Raw genomic sequence first — 16,896 nt, 5'->3', positions numbered from 1 at the left:
TATATATATATATATATATGTTTTTTTTTTTTGTAAAAATATGCATAAATCATGATTTACATGTTCCAGGCAGCTTCTGCAGGCATCTCTGATAAGCTGGTCAGGCTGGACATCTCCTCCAACATTCTCTTTCACATTGCTGGCCGCTTTCTCAAAAAACTGCACAAAGAAAAGAGTAAAACACACGATCAGAGCAATTTAATCACACATAACAAGTCCCAAAAAAATAACATGATCGATCAGTCACCTTCATATATTTTCTGAACACAGCACGGATATCTTCGTTAAAGCTGGGCTGCAGAACAGTTCGCAGAAGATCCATGGAAATGACAGGATCTGTGTAACTTCACACAATGACACGCTCAATCAAACATAGTGACGTTTTGAAAGAGCCACAAATGTCAACTAACCTGAGATTATAGTAGTTTAACAAATCACGCACTTCATCAATCTTGAAATGCACATTTATGGACTTACCTGACCGTCATCTGTGAGCGTCGTCCTCTGCGATGAACCTGTCTGTGTTTGATCATGATGTTCCAGGGATTCTGCCATTCAGGAAAACATTTTCACAACATCCAGATAAATGAAAATGGTCATAAAGAAGGATGCAACAACTAAGATCCAATTAGGACAGCCCTCTTGCATGGCCATAATATAATAAAATGCTTAATTTATAATTGCATGTAATTGCAAGGATGGTTTGACAGCCAGTGCAATAATTTAGTACTCAGTATTTTGATTTACAGATAGATAAAAGTACAGGTTTTTTTTAAAGGTAATAAATACATTACACTTGAAGCACTAAACTATTTTGTTATTATATGTGCTTAATTGTCAAGAAAATTATGTTACAATGCAAAAATTGTTAATTGTCCTAAAAACAGGCTTAGTTTTCTTTGTGGCAAATATATTTTCTTTTATACATTTTTGGGGTGAATGTGACCAGGAAAGGTTCTTGGCAGGTTTCATGCTAGTGATGGGAAGTCCGGTTCTTTTCCGCGAACCGGTTCTTTCGGACAGTTCGTTTAAATTAACCGGTTCATCGGTTCTTTTACGCCCTAATGTAATGATATCAAGTCTATCGTCCCAGGCCTGGATGAAAATACACATTCAAATATATAAAGTCAGTAATCATAACTTCAGTCAGTTAAAACATCATAATCATGATCTGAAAAGTTTACAATTAAGTTTTGCAGCTAAGCACCCAAATACAGTAACAGGCAGTGATGTGCATACGAGGATTTAAGTCTTGAAGATATAAAGTAAATAAATTAGTTGTCATCAGCGCAGAAACCATAATCCACTTACTATACATAATCCATTGCGATTTATTTGTTATTAAATAAACGTACGTTTCGCCAGATTGCCCTTCATTCAAGTCTTCGGTTTACCCGCGCTCATAGCATTAGCACAGAATCAGTTGTGCAAAAGAACCAGTTCGCTTCATACGTGCTGTGTGTGTCAGTCATAGTAGTTACTGTTCGCTACTGTTCGGTAGCTTCACACTGAATCACGCATGCGCAGTATCATCAGCTCATCGGTTCTCAAATCGGACGTGTCCGAAATAAACGGTTCTCGGTTGAGTGTACTGGTGATCCGAAAACCGATGCAACCGGTTCTTGACTCAAGAACGAGAACCGCTCCAGCAGTGGGCGTGTACGTTCATTATCCGGCTTGCTGCACAGATGCTGCTCTGCTCGTGTTCATCTCTTCACAGCAGTTCAGTCAGTGTACTGTTTGAGTAAATTAATTACTCCGGGATATTGGTTTATTTCGAATCAGAGGGAGTGTCAGCCACGTTTAAAAAGTGAATAACTTAAGTAATTTGTGGATTAATGCTTACACTTTTCAACGATTCAGTCCGATTTGGTGAACTGGTTCAACCGGTTCACTAAGAAGAACCGGTTAAATCGAACGGTTCGTTCGCGAACCGGACATCACTATTTCATGCTCACTTATGGTGCATATATAGAGTTTGACTCACCACTGTCTGGACCTGCTGCTCGCTGAAATCCTGCTGGAGCCAGTCTCTGCGTCCCTCACTCCTCTGGGCCCCCATCACTCACTACCAATGAATGCTCAGCGGATCGATGCGGATCGATAGGAACGCTGCAGGGGGTTCTTGATGCTGAACGATAAGTGTGCACTTCACCGCTGCGCGCTGACAGCAACTCAATGCAGTCAGAAAGCTGGCGAGCTAATTCTGACCCTTTAAACTTTACTACAGATGTGCATGGAGAAAAACAGGCTTAACGGCACGCGTTTAGAAACAATTAAATAATCAGGAAAAAACACTGTTTGTCGAAGTTCGACAGCTCGATGACTTGTCAGTCGCTTCCTCAAGCTCAACAATGCCGTGACGTAAACAAAATCATCATCGGCTCTTGCGCGTTCTGTGGCGAATTTCAAAATAAAAGTCAATGGTCGGTAGTGCGCATGCGCAGCCACACAATGGGCGTGGTCATGCTTTACACGGAGCGAGCGGCCATCATTGTTGTGGCACGGAAGATTAAGATGATAAAGATAGATAAATAGTTGTTATATTACAAATTTAAAAAGTACAAACTATTTTATTTTTCAAATATATATAAATTATTTCCAAGGATGTTCGATAAAAGGACGATTCTACGACTACCATATTTATGTACCATGGTATTGCACAAAACTCCAAATTATACCAGATACACATAAAACATGGTATTACCATGGCACTGTGTCCAAAATAAACAAAGGTAATACCATGGTACATTTTGTTAGTGTAACTGTGCAATTTCAGCAGATTTTAAGCTGTTTCTGAGTTCCTTAAATAGCAAATATGTACAATAAATATAATAACAAATGCCAGAGATGGGTGCGTGATTTCAATATTTTACTGAGAGCTTTTCTGATTCAGAGGAAAATCTTTATACCACTTTAGGTGATGGGAAATGCCACAACACTGATAATATACAGGTAGAAGAAACATATAAGCACAGACATATTTACATTCACTGAATCGTTGTCTTTATCAGAATAATATTACAGGGGAGACATTCATGGCATTTTAGAGGACACTGAATCAACAAACGCAATGGCAACCAAATATAAATCAACATGACTGATAAATACAAATCGGTTAAAAGCCTAGTGTGGCAAAGCGTACGACTAATTAAACGATACAGATCTGTACAATTTATGTTTTTTTTTGTTTTTTTGTAATGAAAAATATCAGGTCATGCAAAATAAAAACCCAAACATACCTTTGTAAGAAAACAAATAACCAAAAGAGAATTATAAAAATAAAGTTATGGATAACTGGATGTTTTTGCTGGTTACACTATGCATTACTGATGCGACCGTACACAATTCTACTTTAAGATACAATATAAATTCCTCCTCTTTTAATAACACTTTGGTTTATTTTGGTTTAATAACTATTTAATAAATTCTATAAATTCATAAACAGTTATTTAGAACCAAAACGTCAAATTAAAACCAACAAAAAAAGCATGGTGAAAGAGACATTTTGTTTTCCTTCCAAATAAACGCACAACATCTACAGTTTTGCTGGTGATCCACTCTGGGATTAAGAAATCCAACAACTCCCCAATACTTACCAAGGGTTATATTGGATTTTATAAATGGCAAGCTGGGTTACATTACACGTCAAACCACTGGAATGCTTTTAAACTTAATATAAAAGCCATTTCCCAAGTTTGGCTACAAGACAATGTAGTCCACTGCATAAAAACAACCAAACAAACCTATACTTTCTTACAGATGGAAGTGATTGGGCTTAATAAAGTGATAATATACAATATGAATTCCTACATACGTATTAGCAGGGCAAAAACAAACAAAAAATAAAGATCCACCATTGTAGTGTTGATAATCGCAACATTTCAAGTCCAATTGTAGCAACAAATCCATCAATAACGTTTCACTTTTCCTTTTTTTAAAATGTACATTCAAAACGCTGCCCAGTGATACAATTTAAACGAATATCATGTAAACAAATTTCTATGATTAGAATAAAAAACAAAAAAAGTCGACTTTTAAAGCACTTTTCACATACACGAAACGGTGAAATCAAGGCAATAGCTACCAATTCTAATAACTGGACGCCAATGCAGTTATTAAAGGAAGAATAAGCCACTCATTTACTGCTTCGTTTGAATTATAAAACACCCGAAATGAGAGGTAGACTCACTGGAGAAAAACGAGGGGCCTACGCCATATTTACGAGCTAATTCATTCTCAATAACACACTACAAACATCTGGAATAATGCTTTCATAACTAATAAGAAATATTACTTTGCTTTTTCCAATTGCTAGACCTAAATGCTAGAATCGATGTGGCCCAGAATGCCACATTAGGACTTGAGGTTCACACAGGCTTGTGCTGTACAGAAACGAAGAACGCAATCAATGTAGAAAATTTCAGATTTGTTATTGTGTTCTGTACAATATTTTAAAAAGACAAGAAAAAGGACTGGCTTTCACTGCAGATGGATGACTAGGTGGAAACTAGATTATAAATATTTTTCAGCTTTTTTACTGAACTTTTGTTATTACGTACAGTATATATTCTGACATGAAGCAACCAAACATGACCTCTCAACTCAGAAAGGAACGTCTATGAATGGGAACCAACGACCGCTTCAAGAAGCCCTAACAATGATGCATGTCATGATGAAGGCATTTAAACATAGCTGCCTGATCGCCGATCATCTTCTGAATCATCTAAAACAACAATATACAAGCATCAACTCATTGACAGCTTCGTAATCCTGCCAGTGGGAAAAGCACAGAATTAAAGAGTGAATATCACAAAGCTAGTCTAATTTCAACACAAAATCAACAAAGAAATATGCTATTTTATTTTGCATAAAAGAAAATGAAACCTATTTGAAGACCATTCTTTTTTTTTCACATTATTTGTATATACCATATTGCAAAAAAATAATAAGAATTTACTACTGTAATGCAAAATATATTAAGGTGGTTAAGATAACCCAGTACAATTAAGTTGCATTGTGTTGAATTTATTCTGATTTGATCTTTTAAATATCATTGTAATAGTAACTTTTTAACTGTAATACAGTAAATACTGTATAACAAATGAAAATGTAGTAAGTTTAATCACCATTTACAACTACAAAACTTGCTCAATTGTTGAAAAAATGCTAATGGAAAGCTTAAAAGGCTTTCTGCTTTTGCTTTATGCAAAATATTTTTCTTTCGATCTTGGTGTGAAATATGACATTTCAATGAGATTCACCCATAAAAGGCCAAAAAAAAAGAAAAAAAAAGAAGAAGATATACTCGACTACATTTATCATCTCTTAAAAAAAGAAAACATAAAAGTGACCAAACTATCAATACACTGATATAAAACCCAACAATTATTATAACATAACTCAAAAACCTAAAACAAATAATATTTAAAAAATAGAGGAAGAAAGTAAACAAACATGAGTCTTTCTTCTTCTAGCGTGAACATTTACATGCCCAGTGCTCATCTAAACCCAACAGCACAATAATAAACCTCTCATACAATCATAGACTCTTTCCCATGAACATACATACATACACGTGGCCACACGCCAGCGCCGCGGTCTAAATGTTTGTTGTGTCCGGTGCAGTCTTGTCAACAGGACTGCTGTTGTCTTGACTCTTAGCCAAGTGCTCCTGGACCGGTTTGGAGTCTTTGTCTCCTGTACTGGTGGAAGGAGGACCAGGTGAGGGCAATGAACGGCCAGAGATCTTATACGCTGCCAGGAACTCCTGGATTCTCTCCGTGGTGGGCTCCCATTTGCTAAAGCCAGCGTTGTTTTGGAGGAAAATGACTGCCGTTCCATGGACAGACTTGTAGTATATCTCTTCTCTGAGAGATACAGAGGATGGAAACATCAGTCATGGTAGCAAAACATGGGTTAAAGGAACGGTTCACCCAAAAAAGAAACCCTCAGGCCATCCAAAAATGTTGTTTTTTTTTCTTCATCAGAACAGATTTGGAGAAATGTAGCATTACATCACTTGCTCACCAGTGGATCCTCTGGAGAGAATGGGTGCCGTCAGAATAAGAGTCCAAACAGCTGATAAAAACATCACAATAATCCACAAGTAATCCACACCACTCCAGTCCATCAGTTAATGTCTTGTGAAGGGAAAAGCTGTGTTTGTAAGAAACAAATCCATCATTAAGATGTTTTTAACTTCAAACCATCGCTTCCAGCTAATAATCCATCTGCAGTGAATGGGTGCCGTCAGAATGAGAGTCCAAACAGCTGATAAAAACATTACAATAATCCACAAGTAATCCACATGACTCCAGTCCATCAATTAACATCTTGTGAAGGGAAAAGCTGTGTTTGTAAGAAACAAATCCATCATTAAGATGTTTTTAACTTCAAACCATCGCTTCCAGCTAATAATCCATAATAATGCTTCGTCCAGTGAAAAAGTCCATCTCCTGTTGTCCTCTCACATCAAAATCCACCCACATGTTTGTTTACAACTGTTGTGGACTGTTTTCACATTAATCTCCTGATTCAGACTAAATGACTTTCTCACTGGAGAAAGCAATATTATGGAGAGAGGACTCGCATTTTAGCCAGAAGTAACTATTTAAAGTTTAAAACGTCTTAATGATGGATTTGATTCTCATAAACATGCATTTTTTTTGCTTCACAAGATGTTAATTGATGGACTGGAGTGGTGTGGATTATTGTGATCTTTTTATCAGCTGTTTGGACTCATTCTGACGGCACCCATTCACTGCAGAGGATCCATTGGTGAGCAAGTGATGTAATGCTACATTTCTCCAAATCTGTTCTGATGAAGAAACAAACTCATTTATATCCTCAGGATGGCCTGAGGTGGAGTACATTTTCAGCAAATTTTCATTTCTGAGTGAATTACTCCTTTAAACCTCACAAAACAATGTCATTGGTGGCGATTGCAGTTTAAAAGCACTTTTGGTTAGATTTGTGCAGTGAACAAGGAACTAAAACCACAAGAACAAGGAAACAGACCAACAAATGTCTGACCTTTTGCAGATGTGCTGCGAGCCACTGCGGTACTCGTGCTCGAAGGCAGGCACGATCATCTGGTGTCTGCGGAAGCGGCTGGCCTCCATCCGTGTCAGGGCAGGGGTCGGCGGGTCACGCCACTCTGGCACAAAGACGATGAAGGACAGCGGCTCACTGGAGTGTTCCAGAAGATCCTGAGAAAGATAGAGAGAGAATGAGAATCAGCATGGGTACATTTATGTTTATGTAAAGATATTCTAATCTAATGACTTTGGGATGAAGTTAAAGAGTCACACACCTCAAAGTGTTTCACCATGGTATCCATGAGTTCCTCACAGAATGGAGGGTTGGCCTCAAATGAGCCACTGGCAGGAGAGAAGCTGAGAAACGGCCTGTGAGGACAGAGATACGGAAGTGATCCAATACAGCAAATTAACCTCTCGGATGTCCCTGGACGTATTGTTGTTGTTATTGTTAATCTTATTTATTATTTACATACCCTCGAGATCCAAAGAAGCCGTCAATGTCTGGAAATGCAGAGCAGAACTGTTTAAAATAGCAGTTAAGAGGAGAAGCGAAGCACTCGAATGTCACTCCAAATTGTTTGTTCAGAGCCTCAAAGATGGGAACAGGCAGCGCCCCCTGCAGACCAGACCCCTCGTTCACACCAGAGCCAAACATCACCTATGGGGGGGGCGGAAACACACGTTAATGCTGCATTCGGTCTCCTGATTGGTTACCAATGCCTGTAATTTGAGTATTACCTGGTATCTTTCGATAAGGCACCACACACGAGAAAGGAACTTTTCAAACCTTGGGTCATCAATACAGCTGTACCGATATAGGAGTTCCTGTTTGTGCCAGAGAAATAAATTTAACAAAATATGAACCCAATGTATCCAACCTTAATCTGTTTTGAGCTCGTCTTAGCATGTACACACCAGTTTGCTGAAATGACCGCGGTTGACCTTCACCATTTCCCCTTTATACCGCAGGCAGGCCACGTCATTCTCAAAGTGCAGCTCAACACGCGGCTGAGGAGGAGATGGGATGGACAGTCTGGCTGGATAACAATACACCAACCGGTCCTGGACCGCCTTCGACTCTGTGCCATCCACTTTAATGCAAGAAGAATAAATCAGAAAGGCTCTAGTCAAACCAAGAGTGAAGATTTGCACCAGTGCCAAAAAATTCTCCTATTTTTGGAGTTGGTTGATTTTTGTCCAACAATAAAACCCTCACTGATCACTGTTCAGATTCATGGACGTCTCCAATGCCTACCTGAGATGTTGCACTCTCTAAGCAGAGTGAGGTGAGCCTGCCGGATCCTGCGCACATATTCTGCAGAAATGTGGTAGATTTTTGAACAGATGCCCTCAACGGAGTCCTTCGCTACGGATGCCACGTGAGGGCCGCACTGCTTCCGCAAGTGCTCGAGTCGATCCTGAGGAAAGACCGCATTACGGTCATGCATATGATGCCTTGAAATGCTGTCTAGGTAGGCAGCTCAGAGCAACACGACTGAGAATGTACCATGTAGTCCTCCTTGCTGGCTGAATGGTCTCGTCTCAGCCAGTTCATCGTGTCCTCGACGTTCCACTTCACCACCTTCCGACTGTCAGGAGTTGCATTTCTGTGCAAAAGGGAAATAAACTTTAATACCACGTTCATGTCTGTCTCAAAAATCTTAGTAACTGACATGAATAATTACCTGGAGTCAATCATTTTCTTGGCCGCCTCTGCATATTTAAACAAGAGTTTCCTGGCCTCTTCCTTGTATTTGATTCGAGAGAGCCTGAAATTTGTTGCAAAGAAGGAAATTATAAAAGCATTGCCATATTGAAATATATAACAATGAGAAGCTTGAACACGGATGTTCTAGTACCTGATGGGAATGTCGTTCATGATTTCTCTGAACATGGATGGAGAAATGACCGGGTCGCATTCGCTGGGCAAGAGCGGATCCAGACCTTTATCCACCACCTTTCTCTCCAAAAGCCAGCGGTTGAAGGATTCCCGCGGGGGCTCTATGCCTGAAAACAGTCAGTCAATCGTTTCTACCAATTATTTCCAAACAGTAATCTATAAATTATATTTATAGCAATTAAAAGTTTGGGGTCAGTAAGATTTTTTACTGTTTTTGAAAGAAGGATCTTCTGCTCACAAAGGGTGCATTTATTTAATCAAAAATACAATAAAAACAGCAATATTGTGAAATATTACAATTTAAAATAACAGTTTTGTATTTGAATATATAAAAAAATATATTCTTCAGTGTCACATGATTCTTCAGAAATCATTCTAATATGCTGATTTGCTGCCCGAGAAGCGTTTCTGATTATTATCAATGTTGAAAACAGTTGTGCTGCTAATCATATTTTTGTGAATACATTTACTGTTACACATTTTAAAGAATTCTTTGATGAATAATAGAATGTTCAAAAGAACATCATTTATTTGAAACAAATCTTTTATAACATTAGAAATGTCTTTCCTGTCACTTTTGACTTACTAAATAGAATTATTAATTTCTTAAAAAAAAAAATCCTACTGACACCAGACAAATTAAGAGACACAACTGAGCTGCATTTTCCTTAGTGTAACTTTGCAATGCACTCATAAACCATTAACCCAGACTGCAATTGGCTGTGAAAATGGAGATGGACCAGTGTTGCGGATTATGAAACAATGAGTAACAAAGCTACTAACTTCACTAAATTTTCAGTTGCATAAAAGTAGCTCAGCTGTTTCAAAACAGACAAAAACTATACAGTGCTGTTTTTGTTGCATTGACATTAATATTTATAATCTTGCAAAGCTATTTTAAGGGAACATATTCAGTCAGATGTGAAGGCAGCGGTGTGCACATACCCTCACGCTGAGAGCACAGCTCGTGGTAGTGCTGCCGCAGTTTGGTGGTGAGTTGAGCTCTCTGTAACTCGATCTCAGGGTGTGGAGGCAGGTGGTCCGCCGGGGCTCGCTCGCGGATCACAGCGTTGGTTTGAATGTCCAGGTCCCAGTACACCCTGAAACACAAAGACCAGTTCAGACACGTCATGTATACAGAGCTTAACCCCTCTCAGGATATCTGAAATCACTTTTCACTTTCCCTTTTACATTTAACCCTTTAGTTGATGCTTTTAGCCAATGTGACTGATAAATGAGGAGTAAACGGACCCTATACTCACACAGAGGGCCGGTACGGAGCCGGAGCGGGGACGCTGGTCTGGCCTTGCTTATCATCTGTGGTGTTGACCCAGGGTTTGACTCCTGGCGTGCTGGGAGAAATCGGGACAGTGGGAGTGGTTGGAGTGACTGGAATCTCAACCTGAAATCATACAGAAATAAGAAAAATTATTCACTAAAATATGACTAAACAAATTAACAGTTGTTGATAAATAGATATTTGTTTTATAAGCATCAAATAAGCATATCAGATAAGCTATTTGGAAGAAAACAGACCTTTGGCCTCTTGAAACTGTTAGGGCCTGCTTGAGCGTCCTCCAATGGAGGTCTCTTACGCTGACCGTTGCCCAGACCTGCGTCGCTCATCGCCTCGCCAGAGGCTGGAGCCGCATTCAAGCCCAGAGGATCTGACTAAAACAACAGGACAGTGTTGTTATTAGGGCTGGACGATATGACCTAAAATCAAAATCTCAATTAATTGAACATATTACCTCGATTACGATTAATAAATTATTATTTTGTTTGCTTGTGTTTTTGCCCTCATAGTTCACTGAAATGGTTTGTACTGCAAATATGCTCAACTATTAAAGGTGGGATTTTTTTTTCTAATGAAAGAGTGCATTTCTTATCTTTGTGATTTTTAAATAATTGAAGGAAACACAAACTCTTTATGGTTATTTACTGAATATTTCGAACAAATGAAATCAAAGCAAACATTGCTTGAAATGAAAACATCTTATGGGGGGGGGAAAAAGTCACATTTTAGTTTTAATGTAAAAGCAAGTTTCCTAAAAACAAAAGTAGAAAATAACTTGCATTTTCTGCAAACAAAAAATATGATTTTAAATATTGGCATATCCAAAGTAAAAAATAACCAGCACCTCTCACAAACAAAATACATTTTAAATATTGCCATGTGAAAAGTAGAAAATAACTTGTATCTCTTGTAAATAAATATTATTTTAAATAATGCAAAGTGAAGAATAAAAATAATAGGGATGCACCGATACCACTTTTTCCAGTACTACACTACAGTCTAGCGCATTTCACACAAGCTGCTAGATTCACTTTCGCCGGAAAGTCGTGTATGCCTAAGGTTAAAAATAAATGACATTTATAGTGAATGCCCCTATAAATGGTCTTATGGTCTTATTTTTACGATTTAGTTTTAATCCTGGCGTTTGGTATCGGGGCATTTTAACGAGTACGAATACAGGAGCTCAGTATCGAGCCCGATACTGATACCAGTATCGGTATTGGTGCATCCCTAAAAAATAATAACTTGCATCTCCTGTAAACAAATATTTTAAATATTGGCATCTGCAAAAATGTAAACAGAACACTGCTGATAACTGCTCATGGATCAGCAGGCTGTGTATCCTGTGTGCTCATAACATTATAGATGTGAACCTTACTCCTGAACGCTGTTGCATGTGATCTTGTCCTGTCACTCTATATCCACAAGTATTTACTCTAGGTTCTTACTGGCCATTCACACAGAAGGCATCTTAAAAATGTGAGAAGGCACTCAGAAATAAAAAAAAAAAACAAAAACAAAAGTGCAGCACAGAACGCCTCCTCCACCATGTTGCCATCAATTAAAATAGCTGCCATGCCAACTTGCTACTGTAAACATAAGCTCGCAACGCTCGCCCCACCTCTGGGGTCTTCTGATTGGTCCACTGTGTTGAAACTGACATTGATGAGCGGCACTGAGTGTAAAAGCTGAAATTCTTTTAACTTGACACTTGCGAAATGCTGCAAAAGACGTGAGCACAACGGTCATACACTTCCATCTAGCGAGTGTTTACATAGAAAAAATTGGAATGGAAAAATGCAGTCTGTGTGAACGGCCCCTATGGTGGTGTTGGTCGCTGAAACAGTTTTTCTGCAGTGTTTACATTTGACTTCGTATTGTTCAGTGTCTTCTTTACTGAACCCAAAATGTGTCCAAATGACGGACACTGTGTTTTTCTTTGGTACAAGCTGCTCTTGTTGCGGAGTTGACTCAGTGTTTGAGTTCTCCTCCATGTTGCTGACTGGACGTGGTGGAGTGACGGGACTACACACGCGGTAGTATGTTTTTAAGTGGAAAGTATTAGCAGGATTAAAAAAAACTGAATAACCGACAAGGGAAAATTACATCGGTTAGAGGTTCTGAATTTCGGTTTTGATTACTTTTCGATTAAATCGTTTTTGGTAATTGAAATAAAGTAAAATATTATTGGATGACAAACTAAACTTAAAAAAAAAAAAAAAGTTATGTATTAAGTGAAGTATTAAAACTGAAATAAAAATATATGAAAGCTAAATAGAAATATTTTTAAAAATAAAAAACTAATAAGAATTATTGAAACAACCTAAAAATATGAAACTAAAAATATAGAAACAAAAGCAAACTCAATTTCATACTATAATAGTATATAAAATAGTACTACAATAACACTGATACAAGAAGTATTATCTAAATAAAAACTGTATAAACAAAACCCAGAAGCACATAACACAATGCAATGACTAAAATTAAAATCAAAACTGAAAATATAAAAACAAAATATAATTCAAAATGTGAATAAAACTATATAGTACATAAATAATACTAAAATAACACAGATGCAGAATTATGAATGTAACCCTAACCCTAAACCCAAAAGCACATAACGCAACTACTAAAATTAAAATGAAAACTGAAAAAAATAAAAATAAATATATATAACAAATGTCAATAAATACTATAATAGTATATGATTAATACTAAATAAAACTGATACAGGATTATGTATTCAATCTAAAAATGTAACCTGTATAAACAATAAAGCCTGTCAAAGTTCTTCCCCAAACTCCATAATAAAGAGATTTGATTGGCTCTGAAGCCTGAACTTACAATGACATCATGCTGGCCCAGGACAGGCATCTCCCACAGCGACTGGTTTGTGAATCGGTTGAAGTAATACGGCCGATTCTCCCTCTTACTCCAACATTTTGACCATCCAGCCTGAATCAGCTCATCTGAAAGAGACACTAAGAATCAGACGCGCAGGACACAGCAGTCCCACACGGAGCACCGAGGACCACAGGGAGTCGTGTCGTTCATTTAAAGCCTTACAGATACACACCTGGCAGCTCTTGGGTGGGTTTGCTGGTTGAGGGTGAGAAGGGAGCCGCCTGTGACGTGGACTCGGTGGGCGACATGACCAATGCCGAGTCTGCCTTTTCTGTTCCGTGGTTTTCACTCGTCATAGCTCCTCATTTGTCCTGTCTTAAGATTGAAAAGGTTGCATTTTTACCAAATTAAAGCATTGCAAATCTGATAGCAATATACAGGAAAGTCATATTAACCCTAAGTGTAGTGTTTGGGGCCCAAGAGACCCCCATATATAAAACATGCAAAACTGAACTTTCACATCCTAAGCTTGCAGAAAATTAAAGTTTATATATAGATTTGAATAGGTCACAAGAATATATTAAACTAATTTAAAGGCAAAATATTTTCACAGCGTACTGGGGGACAAATCAAAATCAATACAGTAAATTCAAGTTGATTTAATTCAATTATACGTATTAATCCAAAAATGTATTTTAGTTGTGGACATACAAATAAAATAGAGACTGAAGCAAACGACTGTAATCAATTAAATAGTTGAGTAAGATGTGAAAAAATAATGAAAACTGTTTTTTTGGGGGGGGGGGGGACTATGCCTTTAAGTCAGCTGAGGTGAATGTGAAAGAAAAACTGTGCAGGAAAACAATAAAACTTAAACATAATAATGAAAGTGAAACTTTGGATCCTCCATTTGTTTCACAAAAAAAGTGTTTCAAACAATCATTTCATTCATAAAACTGAGCCATGACCTTGCCAAACACTAAAACAATATACATGGACATGGTAATTATTATACAGTACCATGGTATATATTTCAAAGCATCATATTAATAGTATTACTATAGACAATAAACGCACAATTAAAACTAAATTCAGTGCTCTAAAGCTTTGTGCACTGAAGTACTTTACTGTAAAAAAAATATTTTAATTTACGTTACAGCAATAACAATAATTGGCTCAAATCAATTTGCAAAAAGCTTTGATTACCATGGTAAATTTTTGTATGGGATTTCCAGGGACCAAGTACTTTGCAAATAATATGGTAAAAAGATATTAAGAACTTATCAAAAGGTCCAAATCTAAAAGCTAAAACTTTATAAATACTACCTATACACATTTTAAAAATAAAGAAATTAAATAAAAATGACAAATGCATACAACAGAATTTCAAAACTTCAAAAGAAAAACTAAAAATAAAGCTAAAAACAATTCAAAACATTAAAGAACAAAAAGGTATGAGTGTATAATAATGATTCTAACATAAAACTAAACACCAAAAACCAACCACACATACATATATACTGTATATAAACATACGCATTTATAAATTCAATATATATATTATTTAATTTCCATTTAGTTTGTTGAAGTATTAAAATAACTCTAAATTAAATAAAACTAAAACTTAATAAAAGACCTATTCAGACATAATATAATAAAGAGTATAATGGTAAAGTGCTCCATGTATGTGTATGTGTGTAACGTACAGTGAGGAACTTCTAAGAATACCATGGTAACTTAAATGTAAGGAAATGGCAACATGGTATTTAAATGTTGACAAAGTAATTTATCGTTCAAACACAGAAAAGACTCGAACACCGTGTTTTTCCTCAAATAAACCTTACAAAATGTACTATGGCGGCTACGCGGTACGGTGACGATATCGGATAGTAATACCACAGTATTACCGGGTTTTTAGTTTTAAAACCAAGTATCAGTCCACACATCATGTATCTATTCTACGCGAGTGTTTACTGCGTTTATCATCGTTAATAAGAACGCAAATGAGCGAAAGAAGGGCACGCATGCGCCTGCTACACCGCCCACCCCAGATCGAGCCGCCCGAAAACAAACCCGAAGGAGGAGGAGAAAAACATCCAACAAAGAGCTACGGCAGCGCGAGCCGATGTGCGGGAAAGAGCGGGTAAAATAAGACCAAGTGGCGGAGCATCCGGCTTCATTTGGGCACAAAAGGACGGGGATACACAGGGCCACCAGCACAGTGTGTCGAAGTGCTCTTTTACTGAGTTTAAACCCCGCCAAACTTCGACCGTTACGACCACATATTTTAGGCGCGAACTTTTGCTTCGTGGAAACGGTCGTCAAGATGGCGCGAGCTCTCGCATACTAGGCGCCGCGCTCACTGCGCAGTATAATACCTGTTTATTGCGCGCGTATGCAGCAACCGCGGGGATGTTATTGTGCCCCGTACATTCCGCCACACGCCTATACGTCTCATGCTGCTCTTCGATGGCAGAATCCCTTACCTTGGAGAGGTTTGATCGGAGTCCTCGATAGGCTTTGCGCTATTCGGTTCGGACCCGCCTCCGCCTCTCCCTCCCCACCGACTCCGCCATCTTGTATCGGGCACTCGGACGCGGTTAATGCGCATGCGCAGGTCTGCAGAGGAAGTCGTCGAAACCGCGCGGCCATTTGTAGAGAGGCGTTCATTCAGTCGGTCTACAGTGAAATTAAATAACAAACGGTTTTATTTATTTATGGGAAACTATGTGAACGTTCTTTATTGTTGTCCTGAAAATGTTTACACATTTACTTCAATAAAATGTCAATGTCTATGTTTTGAATTTCTTTAGTCATTTTTATTAGTTTCCCTCCCCAAATAGTTCCATTTAGCTTTATTTCAGTTTTAGTAATTTTAGTACTTTTTTTTTTTTCAATTAATTTCAGTTAGCTGCCAAGGCAACATTCAAGTTTTTGTTATTTAAAGTTACATTTTTTCATGTAATACTTATTTTTATTTTATTTAAGTTTTAATTCAATTGCTTAAAATTATATTTAATATTTTTCGCTAACACTTAGTTTTAGTTACATTTACTTAATGGCATTAAGTAAGTCTATGTTTTGAATTATTATTTGAATTGCTATATTATTAAAGTTTTAAATAAAGGCTGTTTAAATTAGTTTTCTTGTGAATGTTTGCTTATGAACTCCACTTTTGAATAGGCTATTCTACTTATATCATTACTTCATTTGAACTATTGTGAATTGTTTGAATTTGGCTCATTTCTTATTTGTACATCATGCCATTTTCATATTGATCGTGTGCACTTCACTTTATTATTTATTTTATTTTAATGTTATATTGCTGTTTTCACTTCTGGTTAGATGCTGACTGTGTTTATACTCTCCAAACAGACTACATTTCTAATCTACTCAAATATAAACTATAAATCTATAAGGTTTTAGATAAGAATACATTTGTATGTCAGTAGTATTGTTTATATATTATGGTATTTATTAATAATTTGAATCCACTTTTATTTTCATATTTTCAGGTTTCAAGTTTTTGTGATTTTGTTATGTGCTTTTTATTTTTATTATATATATAGCTTATTAGTTAAACTTTTGTGTTAGTTGACAAGGCAGCATTTCTAAGTTGTTTTTGGATATGGATATTGATATTGCTATTTAGCTGTTTCAATTATATTTTATTTGCTAGTTTTTAGGTTAATACCATATATGCCTTGATATAAAGATGCTTGCACTTGCAACATTTGCTTTGTTAGGATTAACAAGCAACAGTTGTGAAATTTGATGCTATGTAATTAACCAAAAGGTCAACAAGAGGG

At 37.2% G+C, this 16,896-nt stretch overlaps 2 protein-coding genes across 2 annotated transcripts in view; both read right to left on the bottom strand.

The window, feature by feature from the left end:
- Positions 1-2,393, bottom strand: part of LOC107696412 (deoxynucleotidyltransferase terminal-interacting protein 1-like) — a 6,093-nt gene extending 3,700 nt beyond the window's left edge. The window contains exons 1-4 of the mRNA XM_016496723.1: positions 1,988-2,393; positions 478-548; positions 248-344; positions 61-159 (exon numbers count right to left, since the gene is read on the bottom strand). Of these exons, the coding sequence (XP_016352209.1) occupies positions 61-159; positions 248-344; positions 478-548; positions 1,988-2,062 (342 nt within the window). The 5' untranslated portion in view covers positions 2,063-2,393. The remainder of the gene's footprint in view (positions 1-60; positions 160-247; positions 345-477; positions 549-1,987) is intronic.
- Positions 2,394-5,300: 2,907 nt separating this feature from the next.
- Positions 5,301-15,885, bottom strand: LOC107696439 (phosphorylated CTD-interacting factor 1-like). Its single transcript, XM_016496764.1, has 16 exons — positions 15,574-15,885; positions 13,320-13,462; positions 13,088-13,212; positions 10,480-10,614; positions 10,206-10,345; positions 9,889-10,043; positions 8,903-9,050; positions 8,729-8,812; positions 8,551-8,650; positions 8,299-8,461; positions 7,959-8,134; positions 7,782-7,868; positions 7,517-7,701; positions 7,316-7,409; positions 7,036-7,211; positions 5,301-5,870 (listed from the first exon to the last, which is right to left on the bottom strand). Exons 2-16 carry the CDS (start codon positions 13,441-13,443, stop codon positions 5,603-5,605), a joined length of 2,160 nt encoding a protein of 719 aa, XP_016352250.1. The 5' UTR covers positions 13,444-13,462; positions 15,574-15,885; the 3' UTR covers positions 5,301-5,602.
- Between the last annotated feature and the right edge of the window lie 1,011 nt (positions 15,886-16,896).

The sequence above is a fragment of the Sinocyclocheilus anshuiensis genome, unplaced genomic scaffold, assembly GCF_001515605.1.
Source record: "Sinocyclocheilus anshuiensis isolate Anshui unplaced genomic scaffold, SAMN03320099.WGS_v1.1 scaffold522, whole genome shotgun sequence".
NCBI lineage: Eukaryota > Metazoa > Chordata > Actinopteri > Cypriniformes > Cyprinidae > Sinocyclocheilus > Sinocyclocheilus anshuiensis.
Note: the sequence above shows the minus strand (reverse complement) of the source record. Positions and strands in the feature narration are given on the sequence as shown.

What these genes read in the sequence shown, in the direction of transcription:
- LOC107696439 (XM_016496764.1), bottom strand. Translation starts at nt 13,443, where the DNA reads ATGACGAGTGAAAACCACGGAACAGAAAAGGCAGACTCGGCATTGGTC. An exon ending in GCTCCGTACCGGCCCTCTGT is followed by an intron (nt 10,044 to 10,205) that starts GTGAGTATAGGG and finishes TTTGTGTTTCAG; the next exon opens with GGTGTACTGGGACCTGGACA. An exon ending in GCGGTCATTTCAGCAAACTG is followed by an intron (nt 7,869 to 7,958) that starts GTGTGTACATGC and finishes TGGCACAAACAG; the next exon opens with GAACTCCTATATCGGTACAG.